This window comes from Xenopus tropicalis, chromosome 8 (assembly GCF_000004195.4).
Source record: "Xenopus tropicalis strain Nigerian chromosome 8, UCB_Xtro_10.0, whole genome shotgun sequence".
Taxonomy (NCBI): Eukaryota; Metazoa; Chordata; class Amphibia; order Anura; family Pipidae; genus Xenopus; species Xenopus tropicalis.
The window spans coordinates 115,605,853-115,627,498 of record NC_030684.2 but is presented as its reverse complement, the minus strand read 5'-3'; the positions used below and the strand labels follow the sequence as shown (position 1 = coordinate 115,627,498).

Genomic DNA, 21,646 nt, shown 5'->3' with positions numbered 1-21,646 from the left:
GGACGGCCAGTGTATGGCTGCCTTAAGTACCCATCTCCATGTTTACTTAGTGTAATAATGTTTGCAGGATAAATAGGCAAATTTATGAGTTATTAATTGTATCAAGGGTTATTATTGGCTTGTAATAGTCATTTGCATGGATAGGTTCAGCAATGTGTGAGAGTAGTTAAGAGAATCTTGGCTCTGTCATATGCTGAAGCACAGCGATTAGGGCAGATTTACAAAAGAGATCACTTTCATGTGAATAGGAGGTTAAATAATATTTCCATCTTATTCTGTCAGATGGTGTATTGCGATTCCTGCTGCACCTACCAATCTCAATATAGCTTTAAAAATCCCTTTTTTGTGTAATTTGAAGCAAATCCATACTGATAGGATACTGCTTTTCTGCATTTGTAAACAGGAAAGCGAGGGTAGGGAGTGCAGTGTGCATGATCTGTGTCCCCCTAACTATAGTTGAAAAGAATGTTATAGTGGCAGTGTGTTTCTAAAACTTGTTGATCTTCTATAATGTGAAACATAGCGCAGCTGCTTTTTGTGCCCCATAGACCTGTAGGTGACTAGGGCCCTACTGTTTGGTGGGGCTTAAAAGAGACATTTTATATAAAGTTCATATTCAGTTATAATATTCATCCTCCCTCAAAATGTGAAATGATGCAGAAAGAAAGATGTTTTGAAAGCATTTTACCTCCTAAAACTGCCATTATAAGAGAGCTGCATACACAAGCTCTCCAGTCTGAAGCCAGAGCCAAATGAGACATGGGAGTGTCCTTCAGTCTCCCACAGGAAGTGGTCACAGCATTGACTGACAGGCTTTACTCAGCAGCAGCAGGGAAAAACCCCTCCCTCCTTCTGTGTCTCTCTGCTTGTGCTGCTGGGGGGGGGGGGGGGGGGGGGAGAGGAGCGAGTAGAGCAGGAACCAACTGTCTGAGCTTGCTAAGCCCCGCCCACTCTGTGAATATTCACTTCACTTTAAGTAGGTGGGGTGGTGACATTGAAGTCTATCTGGGCAGTGGCTCTGAGCTTATACTGAAGAGTCTAAACCGGAAGCTGGCATAAGGTCTGGGTAGAGCACAGTTTTCAAGCAGTTATGGACATATTTGAACCCAAAGGTATTAAAATAAAAGCACTTCCTTCTATTTTACCATATTTTACATTGTTTAGTGCATTGTAAAAATTTATGGTATATGTCCCCTTTAAGGATGTTTTTAAGGACATAACCCACTGTTATGTTTGTATTATAAGAAATTAGGGATGCGCCAAACCCAGTTTTTCAGGTTGGCAGAACCCCCGAATCCATTGTAACAGATTCGGCCAAAGCTAGCTGCCATTCTCCAAGGGAATATACATGAGAATAAAAGTATCACAGGAATATGGCACATTCCTCTTTAACACAATTGTTAGCATGTCTTTATCTGCAGAGTCAGTGACTGGATTGGGTAACGCCTTGCCATTCAGTGCTCTGGCGCTTTCCCTACTCTCCCTGGGAGGGTGCCAATAAATACCACTAGGCTTGTTGTCTTCACTCGGCTATTTTGTAACTTGATACAGAAGGAAGCATTTCTTGAGGCAGCTGCGTGCCCATTAGTAAATGTACCGTGTATATATAAAATCAATTGCTGCTCCTTTAAATGGAGTATAAATGCATCTGCATGGTTTGCTCTCTTTCAGTGCCCGGTTTATCTCATTACTTTGAGAGGCAGTGGGTGGGCACAGTGGGCAGTGTGCCGGCCAAATCACCCACAGATACTGACTTTGGACAGTGTAGTGCAGATATGGTAATAGCTGGGGTATGTGCCCTGAATATATATGGACCTGTATGCAGTGAGGTGAGTATGGGTCCAAGCTGTAGGCAGAAAGGGACTGCTATAGGCAGAATATAGTGCCGAGTATGAGCCCTGAACGTAATGTTCCTGGGCAGATCCCGTGTCTCTGGGCTATCACGCATGTTCATTCAGCAATATTTGCCTTGCTTTCTCCTGCCTACTTAACCGCCTTGATTTATGGCCCCGTCAGCAGCTTCTCATGCTCCTTGAGTCCTACACTTTGCTCTCCTCTGGCCAGAGCCGAACTCCTCATAGTGACTGTGGGAATCTCCAATCCTTTCCTGTTCTTATGAGAGAAAAATGGCTAAAGGTTTAAATGGCAGGAAGTGGCCGAGTTGTTAGACTGAACCTGCCGGAGAGGCAATTGTGAGAGCTAGACAAGGCCCTCTGTATGACCCTATTGTTTCTCCTTATTATGAGAGGGGGAGCTATGGGATACCCTCTGGGGACCCGAGGTTATCTGTCTTACAGCACAGCACTTAGACTTTCTTGGCGTTCTTCTTATTTCCAGGTCATGACAAGATTTCTCTAGTTTGTCAGCTCAGTAATATACGTGAGTCCAAGTACTCCATCCATCTTTCCTGGAACTGCAGCCGACAGCAGGGAAGAAAGAAAAAAAAAAAAAAACAACTTTCTATACTGTAGACATGGATAAAACCCCATTCATTACAGGGAAAAGTGCTGCTCAGAACGTATCCGGTTCCAGCTATTGCGGGATCAGCTCTTTCAATAAAAGGTGCAGAGTTTGCTCCAGGTCTAGTAACTCATAGCAGCCAATCAGCTGCCTTTCAAAGAGGGGTAGGTAAATGCTGCCTGCTGATTGGTTGCTGTAGGTTAATAGAGCTAGAGCAAACTTTGACCCTCTTTTTACGTAACACTTAAAGTGTTTTATGTTCTAAATTCTAAATGTATTGGTGCAACGCTGAGAGATGCTTCCAGAACCAAAACCTGACGGTTCCATGTCTGTGGGAGAAATATAATACATATTGGTATTGGTGGTGGAAACACTGCTGCTTCCCTGGGATAGGGCTTGTAGTATTTTAATTTTATTTTCTGTTTTAATAGTCCTCTTTCCCACATGAAATCTGCTTAGGCATTTGTTGCCTGTATTTGCAGGTTGCACAAGCAGGCATTCCAATCTGCACGTATCTCCTTGGTCATTCCATGACTGTATCTGAGGGGCAGGAGCAGAAAGGGGGCCCGGCCTTAAATCTTGCTTGAGATGTGTTTGGGGAAAAACAAATCCTGGGTAGGAAGAAGCAAAGGAAAGGTTTCCGGCAACATGTTTTTAAACAAGCTGGCCTGATTTCCTGTTGTGCAAGAGAGAGCTCCTTGTGCGTTCCCACAAGGCATTTCAATGCACATACCTACCTTGAGTGCTCACACATGCCACAAGAGGGCGCTCAAGGCTTTAAAAGCCTACATAAGCTCTGTGCTTTCTGGGAACTCAGCAGGTCCTCAGTGGTGCAGGCATTTGGTGGTTTCACTTGCAGGTCTCATGTAAATATACTTTAGTAGGCCTGTTGTGCCCATTTCTATACATTACATAATATTCATATGACCAGAACTGAATGCACAGAATGCAAATGATCTTGTTTGTACTCGGGAAGCAATTTTGTTTGCACACGTGTGTAAGCCTTGTCTAGAAGCAGTGGAATACGTCATAGTTTTCTCCAGCTGGCTAGAGAAGGAGAAGGAGGTGGGTTGTTATTTATGTATGACCAAAGGTGGCTGCCATGTTTTACCATGCTGCTGGCAAGATGAGCTCCTCTGCACTGGACTGCCTACAATGCAATCCCTTCTTTGGGTGGGAGCACCCACAGATTGCTGTGAGATCAGTGTGGTCCTGCTGTGAAGTATGACTTCTTACCATACCTTTTTTTAGTAAAGTTTATTAATATCTCCCAGGCATCAGTAATTTGTCTATCCCACGCATATCTTTTCCTCTGCCAAGTCTGATTGTGTGTGCATTTAATTATAGTAATAGGATAATGAGGCCAAGCCAAAGTTTCAGGAAGGCATTGGCTCTGCCCATTTCATGTCACACGCCAATACTGTTACACTCCATATTTACATATATGTACCTTTATACAGTTCTAAAGGTGTGTGACAAAGACCTCTGTACACCATCTCTGCCTCCTCCCTGATCTCCGGGCCCACTCTGCCTCCTCCTTGATCTCCGGGCCCACTCTGCCTCCTCCCTGATCTCCGGGCCCACTCTGCCTCCTCCCTGATCTCCGGGCCCACTCTGCCTCCTCCCTGATCTCCGGGCCATCCCAGCCCCCAGCCGTTGGTCACCATTTCTTTTCCCACTTTGTAACTCCTCCTTACCCCCAATCTTAATGCCCTCACCGCCCCACTTCTACCACCATCTTGCTGCAGTCTGTGTGCAGTGAGCTAGGTGCTGCTGTGACCTGTAGGTAGGCCATATGTAAGTAAATTGGCAAAAAAAATAAAGCAGGCCAATATGTTGCAGTCTCTGTAAAATAATAACAAGACAATAATATTATGGGCTCAGAATAAACATACGCTGCATTTTTTAATTTGTTTGCCCATGAAACAGGGTCTTGTTATGTAACCAGCAGAGACTTCTACACTGTGTAACCTCTCCTGATCCAGCATTTTCCTTTATGCACTTGCTAGGGCACTGCCTTACAATCTATATTATTCAGTAAATATTAGCACAGGCTGAGTATAGACGCACTCAGTCAAAAAGGACAGATCTTGTTGTATGGCAGAACATTCCACCTGTGCACATCAGGCCACATAGGCCACATCAGTGGATTACAGTAAATATTGATGCCCTAAAGAAGACCATGCAGAATGCCCCCTCCAAATCAAGCTTCATGATATCTTTACCAGTCGTTAAACCTTGTATAAGTGTGTAAGTTAGTGCCTTGCTAATGTTGTATCATATGAACCCACAGTTCATTGCTCTGCAGATTTGGGGAAGTTTTAGGGTTAAACATAAAGCAGGATCAGCAGAGCATTGTTTTAGAGCTTTGTTTATGGACACAAGCTCCAAACAGGATGCTCCTTTTTCCTGAAATACACGACAAGGCTATCCTTGGTAACCCCCCTCCTCAACAGTAGCCCCACTCTCCTCTGCCACAGGACTTGGGAGTTTCACAATCCCTCGTGCCTGGCCACTTACAGGGCTGCTTTATTATTATGGATAACATTTCCAAAGCCTATCAGTAAGGCCAGCACTTCCGCCTTGTAGCTACTATTCATATATATTGTATAGGGCACAAGTATTAAATCTACAGGTCTGATGATGCATCAATGGTCTCTCTGTTAGTGTTGCACAACATTCACTAAACACCTGCTGGTTAATTTGAGAGGTTTATTCCAAGATATGAGCTTTATATCTTTATGACATAATTCCGATTATCTCCATCAGATTTGCATATCTAGGCAGAGAACAGGGTCATTTCATGCAGGTGTCTCCTTATTTCCTAGATGCTGCTCCTACTGGAGCCTGTGCCTCTCTAATTACCTATATAATCAGTTTTATTACAAGGCAGGGCAACAAGTAGAAAGCCGTCGGTAAGGCTCAGGCAGGTAGAGCCCCACTGGAATAATTGCAGTCTTGAAACAGATGTGCATTCTCATCAAAGATTTATTAAGGGCAAATAATACATTCAGGTATACAGGTACAGTTTATAATGTGCCCAGGCCATGCCACCTGTACATAACTACATTATTGCTTGCCTCTTTTGCATCATTATTCATAAGAAACAATATTGTCATGACCACTGTTGTCTCAGGGGAGAAGCAATAGAGAAAGCAGATCAAGTGCCCCTAAAGGTGTTAGCCTAATGTACCCCACCTAACATGTCGGTAAAAATATATGGAGAAGTGTTCTGTGCAAACAGTAAGAGAAGAAAGCGTTACTTGCAACATATTCTTTCTATATGAATGTCTAATAAGTTTTGTCTGATTTCCATGCAGATAAGGAGAGTTTGATCACTGACAGCGGGAAACTGTACGCTCTCGACTTGCTACTGACTCGGCTAAAATCACACGGCCATCGAGTGCTCATTTACTCCCAGATGACCCGGATGATCGACTTGCTGGAGGTAGAGGGCCCTGTTTATATCGAGGCACTAAAGGAAAGCCCATCATGCCAAGCTGAGCAGAATTCATGGGTGCAACTTCCAGTCTAAGAAAAATTCAGGTTCCAGTGGGTGGGGGTCACAGATTTCAGGACATTCTTTATAACACATTAGAAGGAGGTGTAATACAGGATGGTAGTAGGGTATGTATTGAGCTTAGCCATCCCTCAAGGGTTGGATTTTTAGGAGACCACCATTACACTATTATAGCTTTTTTGGCCATGTCCCAAAGAGTCCTCCAAAGGTCTGTTGTAAATTTTGTAAATATGGTCTCATCCACAACACCCAATAGACACTTCTGTCGAGTGTATTTTGGGGGAGCCCACTTTTCTGTACATTTTCCATCACTTAATTCCAGCTGTGTGTGGGCAGTACCAGATCATATGGCTAAAGTTAGCTTGGGTTCCCCACATCTTAGAAGGGTTGTTTAGTTAGTAGTATACATAAGACTGAGATGGTGTGGGGTGATATACAATTGAGGCAATCAGGTTGGCTTATAATCTACTGATCAGTTTGTGGGTGGATTGGTAGCTGAGGGTTAGTTTGAAGGCTGGCATTTTAAAGGGGGGGGGGTGGTTTTCTGTGTTGTAAACTGCCATAAAGGCATGCTGAAGCTGCATATAGTGAAACTGTGAATCATTTGGGCCTGGGATACATTGTAGGAGTTGTTCCCCTGTTTATAAAATGGTTGTCTGGGGCCTCGTCTTTCAAAGTCTCAATACCTACTAGCTCTAGGGCCAACCTATATATGTAAGGGGGATCTGTATATCTTTTTACATGGTTTAACCTCTTGTGTGTACTGATGCACACAGTCCCCTGATGCTTTTATTAATTACACTACTAGCTGGCATTCCCCATGCAATAGCACTAATTAGAACACTATCTGTCATTCCCTGGGCCATAGCTGTGCCTAGAACCCCAGTTGCCAGCACATAGTTTTTTCTTTTGCTACAGCTCTGTCTGTGGGGCTTCTAGGTATTTTTACTGGGGAGTTAGAATTATTTATATTTATTTATATTGCTTCTATATTAAAGCTTTGCTCCTTTAGGGTACCTGACTTTGCATGAGTTGCACCTCAGAAGCATTTCCAACAAGCAGTATATTCCCCGTTTTTAACATGAGTTCAGTGAATCAGGCTTGTGTTAAACATACTTTTTGCCTCTATTTTAAATTATGAATTATCTATATTTGTTATATTTCTTATTTCAAAGCCAATCACCAGTCCTCTAGAAAGCCCTTTGTAAAAGGAGCTGCTCTGTATCTCAGTCTAACAAAGGCTGCAGCTACAGGATGGGATGTTGTTTATGCAGAGGCTTTTCAGTGAACTGGTGATAATTTGACTTTGTTTCAAATTTTGAAACCATGTACATTTCCTAATTAAAATGATAGGCACTCCTGTTGAAGGGGGATAGGCACTCCTGTTGAACTGTCCCTTTAGGTTTCCCATACACCTTCCTGCTCTGTACTTCCATAGTTAATTAGTAAGTGGACAAAGCACATGGGCATTGCTGTCCTCCACTGCTAAATAACAGCCTGTGAAGCACCTTTTATCCCTTCCTATAAAACACTAGAACATTTGTAAATGCTAAATTATGCTTTTTGTTCTGTGATCCCTATAACTTGGCCCGTACACTTCCTTCGTGTCTTTCCCATTGTTTCTATTGCTTCCCCCTGTTGGCTGAATAGCTGCCTGTACCTCCAACAAGCATGACAAATTGTAATATATCCAACACGCTCATCAGCTTCAGAGCATATATTAATCAAGTGGGGTTTTCTACATATGATAGGGAGTCGGAATCTAAAGTGAAAAATAAGTGCAGGCATTTAGCTTTTCTACAGTAGTAGATTGTAGAGAAAATGCTGTGCTTTCTGGTTTGGCATCAGAAATAAATGAACCTGTGTGTTCCTTCCCTAGGAGTACATGGTGTACAGGAAACACACGTACATGCGACTCGATGGATCCTCCAAAATATCAGAGAGGCGAGATATGGTGGCAGATTTCCAGAGCAGGTGAGTGACAGCCTCTTGTTTCTATGTTTGTAGAATTAGATTGGTACGGTGCCTCAGCCCATCTTGCCTTCTTTCCTTGCACATGTAGGTAAATGCAATGCTACTTGCCAAGCGTGTGAGGAGATTATGTGGAGGAAATTAGGCCATGTCTGTATGGCACAAAGGGATTTAAATGCTTTAAGGTTTTCCCAGTCTTGTAAAGACATTCAAGTCCTGTGGTTATTGGCCCAGACTCTCACTGGCTTGGCTCCGTGAATATGTTTGGAGCAATTTGCCATGCTTCTTATTGATTTCAGTCTGAGCAGGGTGATCATTTTGACTGACTTCCACTACATGAATCAGCAGTTAAAGTGATGGGTTAGGTTAACTTTTAGAATGTTATAAAATAGGCAATTTTGCAATCAATCTTAATGTTTCATAGTTTTTTTTATTTACCTTCTTCCTCTGTTTATTTCCAGCTATTGAAATGGGGTCACTGACCATGGAAGTAAAAAAAAAAAAAAAACTACTGCTCTGTTAGTTTAACAATAAAATTGTAAAGTTATATGTTGTTACTTATCTTTCCTATTCATATTCCAGTTTCTCATTTGTCACTGCATGGTTGCTATAGTAAATTGGACTCTAGCAACCAGGTATTTGCTTAAATTCCAAACTGGAGATCATCTGGAAAAAAAACCTAAATTATTCCAAAACCACACAACTGATTTAAAATATTACTTTTGCATCATAGTAAATGTTTAAAGGTGAACAACCCCTTTAAAATGCTTATATTATATTATTATTTCTGTTTTGCTTTAGAACGGATATTTTTGTGTTCCTGCTCAGCACCAGAGCCGGAGGACTGGGAATTAATCTCACAGCTGCGGATACGGTAAGGCTGCCCAGAGTTAATCTAATATAAAGGGTAATGTACCCCCTTTTGTAAAATATAAGAATATTCATGGTCACCAATGAGTTCCATGAGTATATAAATGCATGAGGCTGCAGGTTGAGAGCTTTTATACAGATCATGTAACTCAGAGGTGACTTCTAGTATGTTGACTATCCCTGGCTTAATGGGTAAATGTCTCATTTAAAATACAACTCAAGTTTTGATGTGTAGCTTGCTTTAACCAGTGTTTTTTTTTTTCGGTTTGCTTTTTTTTTTCTCCGTATGCAGGTGATTTTCTATGACAGTGACTGGAACCCAACTGTGGATCAGCAAGCCATGGATCGTGCTCATCGGCTTGGCCAGACCAAGCAAGTCACTGTGTACCGGCTCATTTGTAAAGGCACCATAGAGGAGAGAATACTACAGAGAGCAAAAGAGAAGAGTGAGGTAAGGCACAAAACTGATTCAGAGTCAGTGGCTAGCACAGATACTTGCATGCTGTTCAGTGGTATATTACATTCCATCATTCCATCATTACACCTACATACGCCCAACGTTTGTCTCTTTGTCTTGCAGATCCAGCGGGTGGTGATCTCAGGTGGAAACTTTAAGCCAGACACCCTGAAACCAAAAGAAGTTGTGAGCCTGCTGCTGGATGATGAGGAACTGGAGAAAAAATGTATGTGTTGTGATCAGTTCTCTCTTAAAATATCTCCCCCGGCCAACAGTTTAAGCACTTTGAAAGGGACACAACACTCAGTGTATTAAACACACACATATTATTTATGCTCTTGCATTTATATGTGTATGAGTTGTATTTTCTAACAGACCAAGTAGCTAACTTTTATTGTTGGAGTACAGACTTTTCCTTTAACCCTTTAATTTCTGCCACCAGTGCGTCAGAGGCAAGAGGAGAAACGGCAGCAAGAGGAGACTAACAAAGTGAAGGAGCGCAAGCGAAAGAGGGAGAAATATGCAGAAAAGGTGATTTATTTTCTCTGTGAAATCTGTCACCCACCAGATGTTAAACTACAAACAAATCCTAGTCTCAGCTGCAAGCACTGGGAGCTGCAGTTTGATAACATCTGGAGGGGTACAAGGTGGTTGCCAGATGTCTGTAGCTGGTGCCATGAAAGGCAAATAGCTCTTGTTCTGCCATACTGCTGTGGTGAATACTTGAGCAGCGGTTTAGTTAAGCAGAGCTTACAGTCATTGGCTCCTGCTGGCTTTAGCACTCTGGCTGCCCCTTTAATTAAATGGTTTGTGTTTTTTTTTTTATTGTAGAAGAAGAAGGAAGATGAGGTGGATGGGAGGAGGAAGAAGGACGGGGGTAATTTGGTGATCCCTTTCCTGCCCTCGGCTGATAATTCCAATTTGTCTGCAGATGGGGAAGACTCTTTCATTAGTGTGGACTCTGCAATGCCAAGTCCATTCAGTGAGGTGAGCTCTAAATGGTCAATTGATGTCCAGTTTTACACAATGCTTCCAAATTTCCCTACATATCATGCCTGTTGAAACTCTGGTACTTAGGAATTCTCAGTAGACAGTAACTACATGTTTCCAGCATGTGAAGGAAAAGCCTTCTGCCATTTGAAGCTCTCTGTTATGCCTTTGCCTAGTGTCCAGCACAAAAAAAGGATGGCAAATGAGCAACGTGTCCCAGTAATACTCAGTTAATGCTCAGAGCTTAAGTGTTAATGGCTTTGATATTTTGCATGCCATCGGCTCTGAAGGTCAGACAGCACATGCTTCAATGTAGCCTCCACTAGGTGGCAGCATACCTATTCTAAAGCAAAAGCGTAACTGCTGTATTAATGTGGTGTTGTCTTAAAGCTATACATTGTTATTAAACTGGTCTCACACCTTTGGTTTCTTTTAAATAGTGAGCTTTTGGGCATTAGATTCACTTAATTCCTTTTCTTTATGGTTGTATTAATACATGTGTTAGGAGCTGCCATATTGTTTGTGTGGATGAGCTGTGGTTACAATATATGCACTAATGTTTTTGTGTGATTGCAGTCTAATTATGTCTAAAGCAGTGGTTTCAGTGCAAGCCAAAGCCTTAACCATTGGTCAGTCCTCCCTTACCATCTGAAATGAGTACAGGGACACATTGGTGCAGCAGTCATTCAGCAATAGTTTCTAGAATATCTAGGCTAGCACCATAAAATCTCACCCAAACTGATTTTTGAAGCTGGGCATTCAAAAAACTCAATTCTCCCCAAATCTCTTCTCCCCCCCGCCCCTGCTCCAAACCCTCCAGGGGGCTGGCTCCACGGTTCAGGGCCATTGGTCTAATGCATTTGAGTTATGGCTCATATATGGGACCAGTATAATTCTCATCTAAGCTGGTTAATGTGGGAGGCATAACAATTAGATAATACCATATATGACCAGAGTACACTCATACCTAATTATATCTACTACTGCTGTTAGGATTGCTTTCTTTATCTTAAGCTTCATGCTCTGAAATCCAGTTCCTCGTTCATCTGATAAGTGTTTTTGTTTTTTTTGTTTTGCTCTCCTACTAAAGAAATATCTATCCTGCTGGATTCATTCGGTAGCGTTTGTCTGTGTTCCTATTCTGGCTGAAATCCTACCTATTATAGCAGTACACTACTACAAAGACTCACTAACACTATTGCCAGGTGCACAAAGGGTCAAACCTAACTACAACTCCCAGCTGGGTGCAACAGTTCTGTGTCCATGGCTGTTCTAGACCTCTCCAAGAAACATTTTTGAGATGTAGAAAAATCTCAAAAATGTTCTGTAACTTTCTAGTGTGTTTAGAACTTTCCGCCTGGAAGACAAAAAAAAGCCCTAGTGACAACCCAGCAAGGGCCAAACTGATTTCTGTATTTCTACTACATTTTCTCTCTTTATAGAAAACTGTGTCTTTGTCATATTTTTAACTTACAGGATGTCACAGATAATTGTCGTGTTTTTCTGATGGGCTTTTTTCTAAGTGTCATTTTACTTTGCAAGCAAAACATTTTGTATCCCCAAAATATTTCTAGCACTTAAGTTATATAAAAGAATAGCATTCTGTGTGTCCTCACTCACATTTCTCTCTCTCTCTCTCCATTAGATTTCCATCAGCAGTGAGCTCCATACAGGATCCATTGCACCAGATGAAAGCAGCAATGACATGTTGGTTATAGTGGACGATCCTTCCTCCTCAGCACAGCAATCCAGGGGCACCAACTCCCCCGCCTCCATCACTGGCTCTGTATCAGAAAATCTCAATGGTGAGCATAGGCAAGAATGCCATTTTCTCTGCTGATTTTTACATTGCACCCTAAGCAGTGGCACAGTAGAATATGCCTGGTATATACACTAAATCAAGCAGTAACAATACAAAAGTGATGATACCTGCCAGTTATCTTATCCACTGTATTTGCCCTTATTATTGCTACTTGTGCGCAACAACATTCCTATAGGCTTCTTTAGCCTTGAGCACATATTTTAAAGGGGCCCCTTCTAAAGATTGTGTTATGTGTTTATATTGCCTGTTGTGGACTTAGTTTCAACTTGTAATCATTGTCATATTGAAAGCTTCCTTAGGGCCTATGCACTGGCTTTGTCCAGGTTGCACTCTATGTGCCATATTAAGGATCCACAGCATCAGCCATAGCCGTAATGGCCCCCAACAGATATGCTGATGGTAGCCTGTGCAGTTATCACTGGAGATTTTACACAAATATTTTAGCAAATGGCTGCTGTTCCAGCATTTTACTGTTCCTACAAAAAAGGTGGCACTATGTGCCTGGCTCTATTAGGAATTACAGGTATGGGATCCCTTATCCGGAAACCTGTTATCCAGAAAGCTCCGAATTATGGAAAGCCTGTCTCCCGCCTCCATTTTAATCAAATAATTTAGAATTTTAAAATGGATTTCCTTTTTTCCTTAAGGTATGGAGATCCAAATTATGCAAAGACCCCTTTTCCGGAATACCCTTGGTTCCCAGCATTCTGGATAACTGGTCCTATACCTGTATTGCCTTTGCTTCAGCTGAACCCCTGCTTGGGGGTTTAATCATGGTTTGGAAGTTGGTCAGATAACCATTATATTGTCAAATTGAAATAAATATGAAAAGAATGGGTAAGGTTTGAGACATAGCTGCAGCATTGCTTGCAGGTTGGATCGTATAATATATTATAGCTAATGAAATCACTTTATTGCAGGGATTTCCAACCAGGAGACTCCAAACAGCGCACGGGTAAACTCCAGTCGAAACAGAGGACGTGCCAAGGCTGGGGCAAACAGCTCAAAAGGGGGAAAATCCCGGAGCCGGAAATCAACTGCTGGTAGTGCAGCGGCAATTGCCGGAGCCATGGCGGGAGCAGCTGCAGCTTCTGCTGCAGCCTATGCTGCTTATGGCTACAATGTTTCAAAAGGTAGGAGCTGCTTTACTGTTCGCTTCAAGCATAAATGCTGCCTACATTTTTCTGGCCACTAAGCACTAAGTATTGTATCTCTCTCTCTCTCTCTTAAGGTCTCCCAGCAAGCAGTCCCCTCCAAACCTCTTTGTTGCGAACTTCAGGGATATCTGACTTTGGCCCGATAAACACATCATCTCCCATCAACTCTCCATTAAGCAAAGGAACTCCCAAAATCAACAATCCCATTGGCTTAGCCCCAGAAACCCCAACACGGAGACATGGCAAGACTTCCAGTACCCCGGGAGGGCTATAGTGCTCTGATTTTAGGCCAGTGTGGCTGTTAGCAAGGCTTCGAGGGAAAGTTAATTTTTGTTTCGCAGCCTTTCTTTTACAAAAGGATGTCCCATATAGTCTCTGAAACCAAGAGCACAAATGTAAGACCTCCTCCCCTTGTGCTGGATAACTGCTGTAGGCCTGTTGGCTTGGTAGTGGGGAAATCTCAAGGTATTTGTATTCAGTCAGACTCCTTTATCCTTCTGTTCTCCCTGCACAAGTTAGTGATAAAATGTTAATGTGTCCAACTTCCCCAAGGAATATAATGTTGATGAAACTAAATTATGGAAAAGCTATCCCTCTTCACACATTGGAGTGTGTCTTAATTTCCTTACGTTTCCAGGGTCAGAACTGTAATACACGCCAGCGACCTTGGCAATCCGTGACAATGCAATAATCCTTCTTAGGCCACACTGTGCCCCTCTGCTGTCCTAAGTTATACAGCCCCTTTCTAATGTTGCTTGCACTATTGCCTACCCTGAAGGTGGTATGAAGAGTCAGTGAGTGGAACAGACTACTGAGTGATGGTTCTGCGCCCCAGCTTTCATGGGATCAGCTATGGAGACAATATGCCAAATGATGGGACACAATAAGGTTTTCTTTCCAGTAGAGGAACCATCCTGTCCAGCTCATTTCCTTTCTTCGTCCACGATATTTCTTCATGAGGGCAGCATCAGAAGTGACCCTGCAAGGTGTAACTCTGCTCAAGCTGCACCAGGCTGTTCAATCACTGGCAATTACCAGGCTGAAAGACCCTTTCTCTGTGACTGAACATGATGTATGGCTTCCCATGAGTGACAGGACCATCATCCCATTGACAGGACTTTTTTTTTTTCTTTTACCAAGATACATTTATTAGCATGGGGCCAGAGACGATGCTTCCTCCCCTCCTAAGTCAGGCTGCATGCTCTGTTGTGTGTGTGTGAGAGAGAGGACATGTTCTGCTCAACAACACTTTGTACCTTCCAGCCTCCTGGAGGCGCTCATCCCTTTCTCTCCCAGAGAGGCCACACCCCCTGCATTTCACTCAATGACATAGAGTATCACAAGTGTGTATGTGTGTGTGTGTATATATAATTTAGTGGGAATCTAAACAATGCAAAGCCTTTTTTTTCCTTTTCCTCTTTACAATGTGTTGTCTATTTTTATATTGGAAATTTGTACATATGTATAAAAAGAGACACCTCTTTCTTTTACTAACTGGAGGAAAAAAAATCCAAAATAAATTGAAGATAATTTTATTTAACTTCGTACCTCAATTTTGTGATGGAATTATTGCCATTGAGCAAGGCAGGGTATCTGTTTATCGTCAATTTGTCTTAACATCATAGGTTCCCTTTAAAGGGCTTATTCACCTTTTGACTTGTAGAAAGTAATATTCTGAAACAATTTAGTTGGAATTTCAGCAGCTATTTGATTACTAGGATCCAAATTATCTTAGCAACCAGGGAGTTGTTGGAATGAGAGACAGGAATATGAGAAGGAAAGAGACTGAATATACAGAATAAAATGGAATAGAAGGAATAAAATGTAACAACAATAAAATTGTAGCCTTGCAGGGCGATCGTTTTTTTGGCTGCTGGGCTCAGTGACTCGCATTTAAAAGCTGGAAATTCAGAAGAAGAAATAATAATGAATAAATACTGTATGAATAATTCAAAAACTATAAGAAATAAGTAATGAAGACCAAATGAAAAGTTGCCTAAAGGAATACTGTCATAGGATAACAGGAGAATCCTGCATTGAAATTAATTTTTCAAAAAACAGAATTTTTTTATATTTAATTTTTACATTTCGCATGGGGCTAGCCATAACCTTCATTTCCCAGGATGCCACAGCCATGTGACCTGTGCTCTGATAAACTTCAGTCACACTTTACTGCAATTTGGAGTGATATCACCCCCTCCCAGCAGCCGATCAGCAGAACAATGGGAAGGGAGCATGATAGCAGCTCCCAGTAGGTATCAGAATAGCACTCAATAGTAAGAAATCCAAGTCTGGCTTGGGACTCCTCCAGTTACATGGGAGTAGGAGAAACAATAGGTTACCTGAAAGCAGTTCTAATGTGTAGCGCTGGCTCCTTCTGAAAGCTCAGACTCTATCTGTTTAAAAAGGCAATTCTATAACATACTAAAAGTTACCTTTAAAGTGAAATACCCATTTAGATAGTCCCTGTGTCGGCTAAGATAGGATTTGCAGGGTCATTTGCAGCTCCTAACTTAGTAGCTTAGCAAATGCAAGCTTTTGGGACTGCTTAGGTCTCTTTATCATGCATATCTGGTTCAGTAAAGCTCGGCTCATCCAGTTTGGGGAGTGTGGGAAGAGGTTCTTGTGCCATTCTTAAGGTGGCCATACAGGGGCCAATAAAACCTACTGAGTCTCTCCCTCCAGACTGAAATGGCAACTTATTGGCCTGTGGATGGAGCCCACCAGTAGGTCTGCCCGACTGATATCTGGCAAGCCTGGTCAGTGGGCAATTTTGTTTGTTATAAAATAGGCTTAGATAGGGCATGTAATGTGACTGAGAGACAAATGGCTTTGGAGCTTTTTATACTGGGTGCTCCACTGCTACTTGCCATACTTGTGCAGCAAGCTATCTGTTGCAGTGTGTATGACATACTGTCAGAATGACTGAGTGTACACTAAAGAAATGGACACAGTAACTAATATCAGGGATGTCCAGCCTTGGGGTGAAGGGTAGAGTGGCAAGTGATAAAGTGCTACCATGCATTCTGTTTGCTCTATGCCAGCCGAGAAACTGGTAAACGACCTTAGGATCCAAGAGAACCGATGTCCTGACAGGTAAGGTTTGCTAATGTAGAGTCTGTGGAATGCTGTGGTGCATTATGGTTAGCACCCCTGGCAGGGGTCAGAACCTTGGTGGGGCCCAATCTGAAAGCCGGTTACAGACAGATTTAAAGGAACAGTAACACCAAAAAATTAGTGTTGTAAAGTAATTACCGTATATACTCGAGTATAAGCCGATCCGAATATAAGCCGAGGTACCTAATTTTACCTAAGAAAACTGGAAAAACGTATTGACTCGAGTATAAGCCTAGGGTGGCAAATGCAGCCGCTACTGCTAACTTATATGCGCAGGGGACCAGCACGTTCTCCAATCTTGATTGTTCATTCAGTGGCGCTGAGAAGGGGAATGGGTGTGGGTGACATCACGCCTGCAACCCTGTCACCCCCCTACCCCAAAGAATAGGGACCCGAGGGCCACTCCCCCCCAAAACATGCTGCCCTAGGCACACTGCTTGCTACTGAAATTCCCCCAAAGAATAGGGACCCGAGGGCCATTTCCTCCCAAAATGTGCTGCCCTAGGCACACTGCCTAACACAGGTGTGCGAGCGCAACAGCACAAAGAGTTAAAACACACAAGAATTGAAATATGTAGAAGAATCTGAAGATGTACCTGAACTGTCCGGCATCTGTAGCACCGTTGCACTCACACATCCCCCAACCCTCCCCCTGCGACTGTCATCTGTAGCGCCGTTGCGCTTGCACATCCCCCAACCCTCCCCCTGTGCCTGTCATCTGTAGCGCCGTTGCGCTTGCACATCCCCCAACCCTCCCCCTGTGACTGTCATCTGTAGCGCCGTTGCGCTTGCACATCCCCCAACCCTCCCCCTGTGCCTGTCATCTGTAGCGCCGTTGCGCTTGCACATCCCCCAACCCTCCCCCTGTGACTGTCATCTGTAGCGCCGTTGCGCTTGCACATCCCCCAACCCTCCCCCTGTGTCCGGCATCTGTAGCGCCGTTGTCCTCGCACCCTCCGTGTTACTGAATGTAGATACAAAGTGCACACGAGCGTGCACATATATGGCCGACCGGGGGAGGGGTGCGAGCGCAACGGTGCTACTGATGCTAGTAGACATGGGTGCGGGCGCAACGGATGCCAGTAGAAGGGGGTGCGAGCGCAACGGCGCGACGGATGCCAGCAGAAACAGGGGTGCGAGCGCGACGGATGCCAGTAGACACGGGGGTGCTAGGCGCAACGGCGCAACGATGCCAGCAGACGGGGCGATGTGCGAGCGCAACGGTGCTACGGATGCTGGACAGTTAAGGTACAGCTTCAAATTCTTCTATTCCATATACTCGAGTATAAGCCGAGGATGGCTTTTTCAGCACATTTTTGGGGCTGAAAAACTCGGCTTATACTCGAGTATATACGGTAAAATATTGTGTACTGTTGCAAAACTCTGCAGACCAGTCAATTCTATCCAGGATGTGACATCCCTGCAGCAGGATCTTGACCAACTGGCAATCTGGGCAGCTAAGTTGCAGATGAGATTTAATGTGGATAAATGTAAGGTCATGCACCTGGGATGTAAAAATATGCAAGCCCCGTATACCCTTAATGGGACTGCACTAGGCAAAACCATAATGGAGAAGGACCTTGGAGTCCTTGTAGATAATAAACTTGGCTGTAGCAAGCAATGCCAGGCAGCAGCTGCAAGGGCAAACAAGGTTTTGAGCTGTATTAAAAGGGGTATAGATTCACGGGAGGAGGGGGTTATTCTTCCCCTTTACAGAGAACTGATAAGGCCCCATCTAGAATATGCTGTTCAGTTTTGGTCTCCAGTGCTCAAACGGGACATTATTGAGTTAGAGAGGGTCCAGAGAAGGGCAACTAAGCTGATAAAGGGTATGGAAAGTCTCAGTTATGAAGAAAGACTGGCCAAGTTGGGTCTGTTTACACTGGAGAAGAGACGCTTAAGAGGTGACATGATAACTATGTATAAATATATAAAGGGACCATATAATAACCTTTCTAATGTTTTATTTACCAGTAGGTCCTTCCAACGGACACGAGGGCACCCACTCCGTTTAGAAGAAGGGAGGTTCCATTTAAACATTCGGAAAGGATTTTTTACAGTGAGAGCTGTGAAGTTCTGGAATTCTCTCCCCGAATCAGTCGTGCTGGCTGATACATTATATAACTTTAAGAAGGGGCTGGATGGATTCTTAGCAAGTGAGGGAATACAGGGTTATGGGAGATAGCTCTCAGTACAAGTGAGGGAATACTGGGGTATGGGAGATAGCTCTCAGTACAAGTGAGGGAATACAGGGGTAGGGGAGATAGCTCTCAGTACAAGTGAGGGAATACAGGGGTAGGGGAGATAGCTCTCAGTACAAGTGAGGGAATACAGGGGTAGGGGAGATAGCTCTCAGTACAAGTGAGGGAATACAGGGGTAGGGGAGATAGCTCTCAGTACAAGTGAGGGAATACAGGGGTAGGGGAGATAGCTCTCAGTACAAGTGAGGGAATACAGGGGTAGGGGAGATAGCTCTCAGTACAAGTGAGGGAATACAGGGGTAGGGGAGATAGCTCTCAGTACAAGTGAGGGAATACAGGGGTAGGGGAGATAGCTCTCAGTACAAGTGAGGGAATACAGGGTTATGGGAGATAGCTCTCAGTACAAGTGAGGGAATACAGGGGTAGGGGAGATAGCTCTCAGTACAAGTGAGGGAATACAGGGGTAGGGGAGATAGCTCTCAGTACAAGTGAGGGAATACAGGGGTAGGGGAGATAGCTCTCAGTACAAGTGAGGGAATACAGGGGTATGGGAGATAGCTCTCAGTACAAGTGAGGGAATACAGGGGTAGGGGAGATAGCTCTCAGTACAAGTGAGGGAATACAGGGGTAGGGGAGATAGCTCTTAGTACAAGTTGATCCAGGGACTGGTCCGATTGCCATCTTGGAGTCCGGAAGGAATTTTTTCCCCTCTGCGGCAAATTAGAGAGGCTTCAGATGGGGTTTTTGCCTTCCTCTGGATCAACTAGTAGTTAGGCAGGTTATATATAGGCATTATGGTTGAACTTGATGGACATATGTCTTTTTTCAACCCAACTTACTATGTATGCCCTTTACTTGCACAACCTGTGTATTTGCTTCAGAAACACTACTGTAGTTTATATAAATATGCAGGGTAAACTCTTTACTAACTAAATATTCTTGGTACTGTGACTGAATAGCTGATTCCGCAAGGTTTTCATATGTTTGTAACCTTGTTATGAGTTAAAGGGGCCCAGGCCAAACATTTGTCCTCAAAGGCTTGAACTAAAGAAGCCTGATAACCACTGTTCTAGTGCAACCTTGTCTCTAAATCTGCACTTATTTCTATATTCTGCAATACACTGACCACTGAAAGATTTAGCCTGATGTCTGGGAAGGGAGGTAAGACCCATGTTAATGTAAGATGCATCTCAGCTGGGGAAATGTATTGCTGGCCCCATGTTACAGGCCTCTGCCCCCCAGTGAGGCTCATTTTCGGCAGATGGCAGTGGATCAGTGGCAGAACACATAACCAACTGTAATCTAGGTAAAGAATAGTTAATAGTCCAACTGCACAAAATGATACATTAATCTCATATCAGCCAAATCAGAACAGAAAATGTAACAAGGAGGTTTATTTGCCCTTTCATTGTTTGAATACTGAAAACAAAACACAAAAAAAAAGTTTGCACTGAATTAACCTTACATTTCTATAAACAGGCTGAACAGGCTTTAACAGTCCCAAGATAATATCTCATTGCTTCTAGTGCTTGTGGTGCAACCGACCTGTTTCCTTAAGGTGGCTAATGTTCCAGACCCCTATCTAATAATGGAAGGGTAGAACAGGGCTGGCTTATAAACATTATCTGCTTACATACATTTTCCCTTTAAACCAGATGAAGTAGATTATAGTTTATTATTCATTGATTCATTATTGTTAACCTATATTTATAAAGCTCTAACATGCCACAGGGGTATATATGTCTAGCCTGTGTGATTGGCTGAAAGTGTATTTGAAGCCAATTAAAGAGCAAGTTTAGCTGTGGAAGCACAGGCACACAATGGTGGGGGGACAAGCAGTTTTACTGTGCTTACAATACTGTATTCTGATTGGCAAATGCTGCCCTGTGTAATTTTACCCATAAGGACACTGGCACAGGCCTCTGTTTGCTTCATGTTCTTGGCAACAGGCTTCAAATACTGCAGGTCACAAGCTCAGTTGTTACCACATTACTATAAATATATATTTTTTTAATCTTTTTTTTTACGGCTTATTTCAGTAAATAAAGCCTCATGCTTTTCTATGAAAACAGCAATAAGATTGCATTTGTGATCTTTGGTAAAGGTGTGTGACTGGGTCCAGCAGAAGTTGTGACCTCTTGGACCTCTGTCCCAGCACTGACATCATAACAAGCCTAGAAAATCCAGCTAATTATAGGGGAGAAGCAGCAGAACATGTACAATAAGGTCACAAATGTCAATAATGTACTGTATCCACAACAACAAACCATCCCACCCCGCATACACTAAAATGCCAGCGTCTAGTCTGCGACACACAGTCTAGTGCAGTGATCCCCAACCAGTGGCTCGTGAGTAACATGTTGCTCGCCAACCCCTTGGATGTTGCTCCCAGTGGCCTCAAAACAGGTGCTTATTTTTACATTTCTGGCTTGGAGGCAAGTTTTTGTAGCACAAAGACACAGTTTTACTCCAGTCAGAGCCTCCTGCAGGCTAGCAGTCCAAATGGAGCTCCCAAATAGCCAATCACAATCCTTATTTGGCATCCCCAAAGAACCTTTTCATGCTTGTGTGGCTCATTGACATTTTATACAACTTAGTGTGGCCCTCGGATAAAAAAGGTTGATCCCTGGTCAAGTGTAATTGTGCTGGGAATTGTATCTGTGTGCAACAGCAACTAAAGGTGGCCATACACAGGCAGATTTGGTTTAAAGGACCTGAATCGCCAGCTTTTCTGCCCGTGTATTGGCACCCTTGACGGGTCTACCCAACCGAGATCTAGCCTGAAATTGCCCAGATCTCGATCAGGCAGGTTTGATTTTCTGTCAGATACAGGACCGTGTCGGCCCTAGGGCCAAACGATTGAATTAGCCTGATATCACCCACCTTTAGGTGGGCATGTTGGGAGAAGAGCCGTTTGCTTGGCAACCTCGCCAAACGAGCAAACCTTCCCGTAAGAGGCTTACAGCTGACCATTGTCTGCATCATCTTTGCCTATCCCAACTTCTCTGCTCATTTCTATAGCGGGACAGGAGAGAGAGAAATGAGCAGAGAAGAGGCAGGAGATGCTTCCCGCACTAGTAA

General features: G+C 43.3%; 1 protein-coding gene across 1 annotated transcript in view; it reads left to right on the top strand.

Annotated features, from left to right (window-relative positions):
• The window catches only part of ino80 (INO80 complex ATPase subunit), a 48,596-nt gene extending 33,809 nt beyond the window's left edge, over window positions 1-14,787 (top strand). Inside the window, exons 27-36 of the mRNA XM_004917309.4 lie at window positions 5,781-5,908; window positions 7,860-7,954; window positions 8,753-8,825; window positions 9,114-9,272; window positions 9,402-9,504; window positions 9,721-9,809; window positions 10,110-10,265; window positions 11,914-12,073; window positions 13,011-13,223; window positions 13,322-14,787. Of these exons, the coding sequence (XP_004917366.1) occupies window positions 5,781-5,908; window positions 7,860-7,954; window positions 8,753-8,825; window positions 9,114-9,272; window positions 9,402-9,504; window positions 9,721-9,809; window positions 10,110-10,265; window positions 11,914-12,073; window positions 13,011-13,223; window positions 13,322-13,521 (1,376 nt within the window). The 3' untranslated portion in view covers window positions 13,522-14,787. The remainder of the gene's footprint in view (window positions 1-5,780; window positions 5,909-7,859; window positions 7,955-8,752; window positions 8,826-9,113; window positions 9,273-9,401; window positions 9,505-9,720; window positions 9,810-10,109; window positions 10,266-11,913; window positions 12,074-13,010; window positions 13,224-13,321) is intronic.
• Window positions 14,788-21,646: the final 6,859 nt, after the last annotated feature.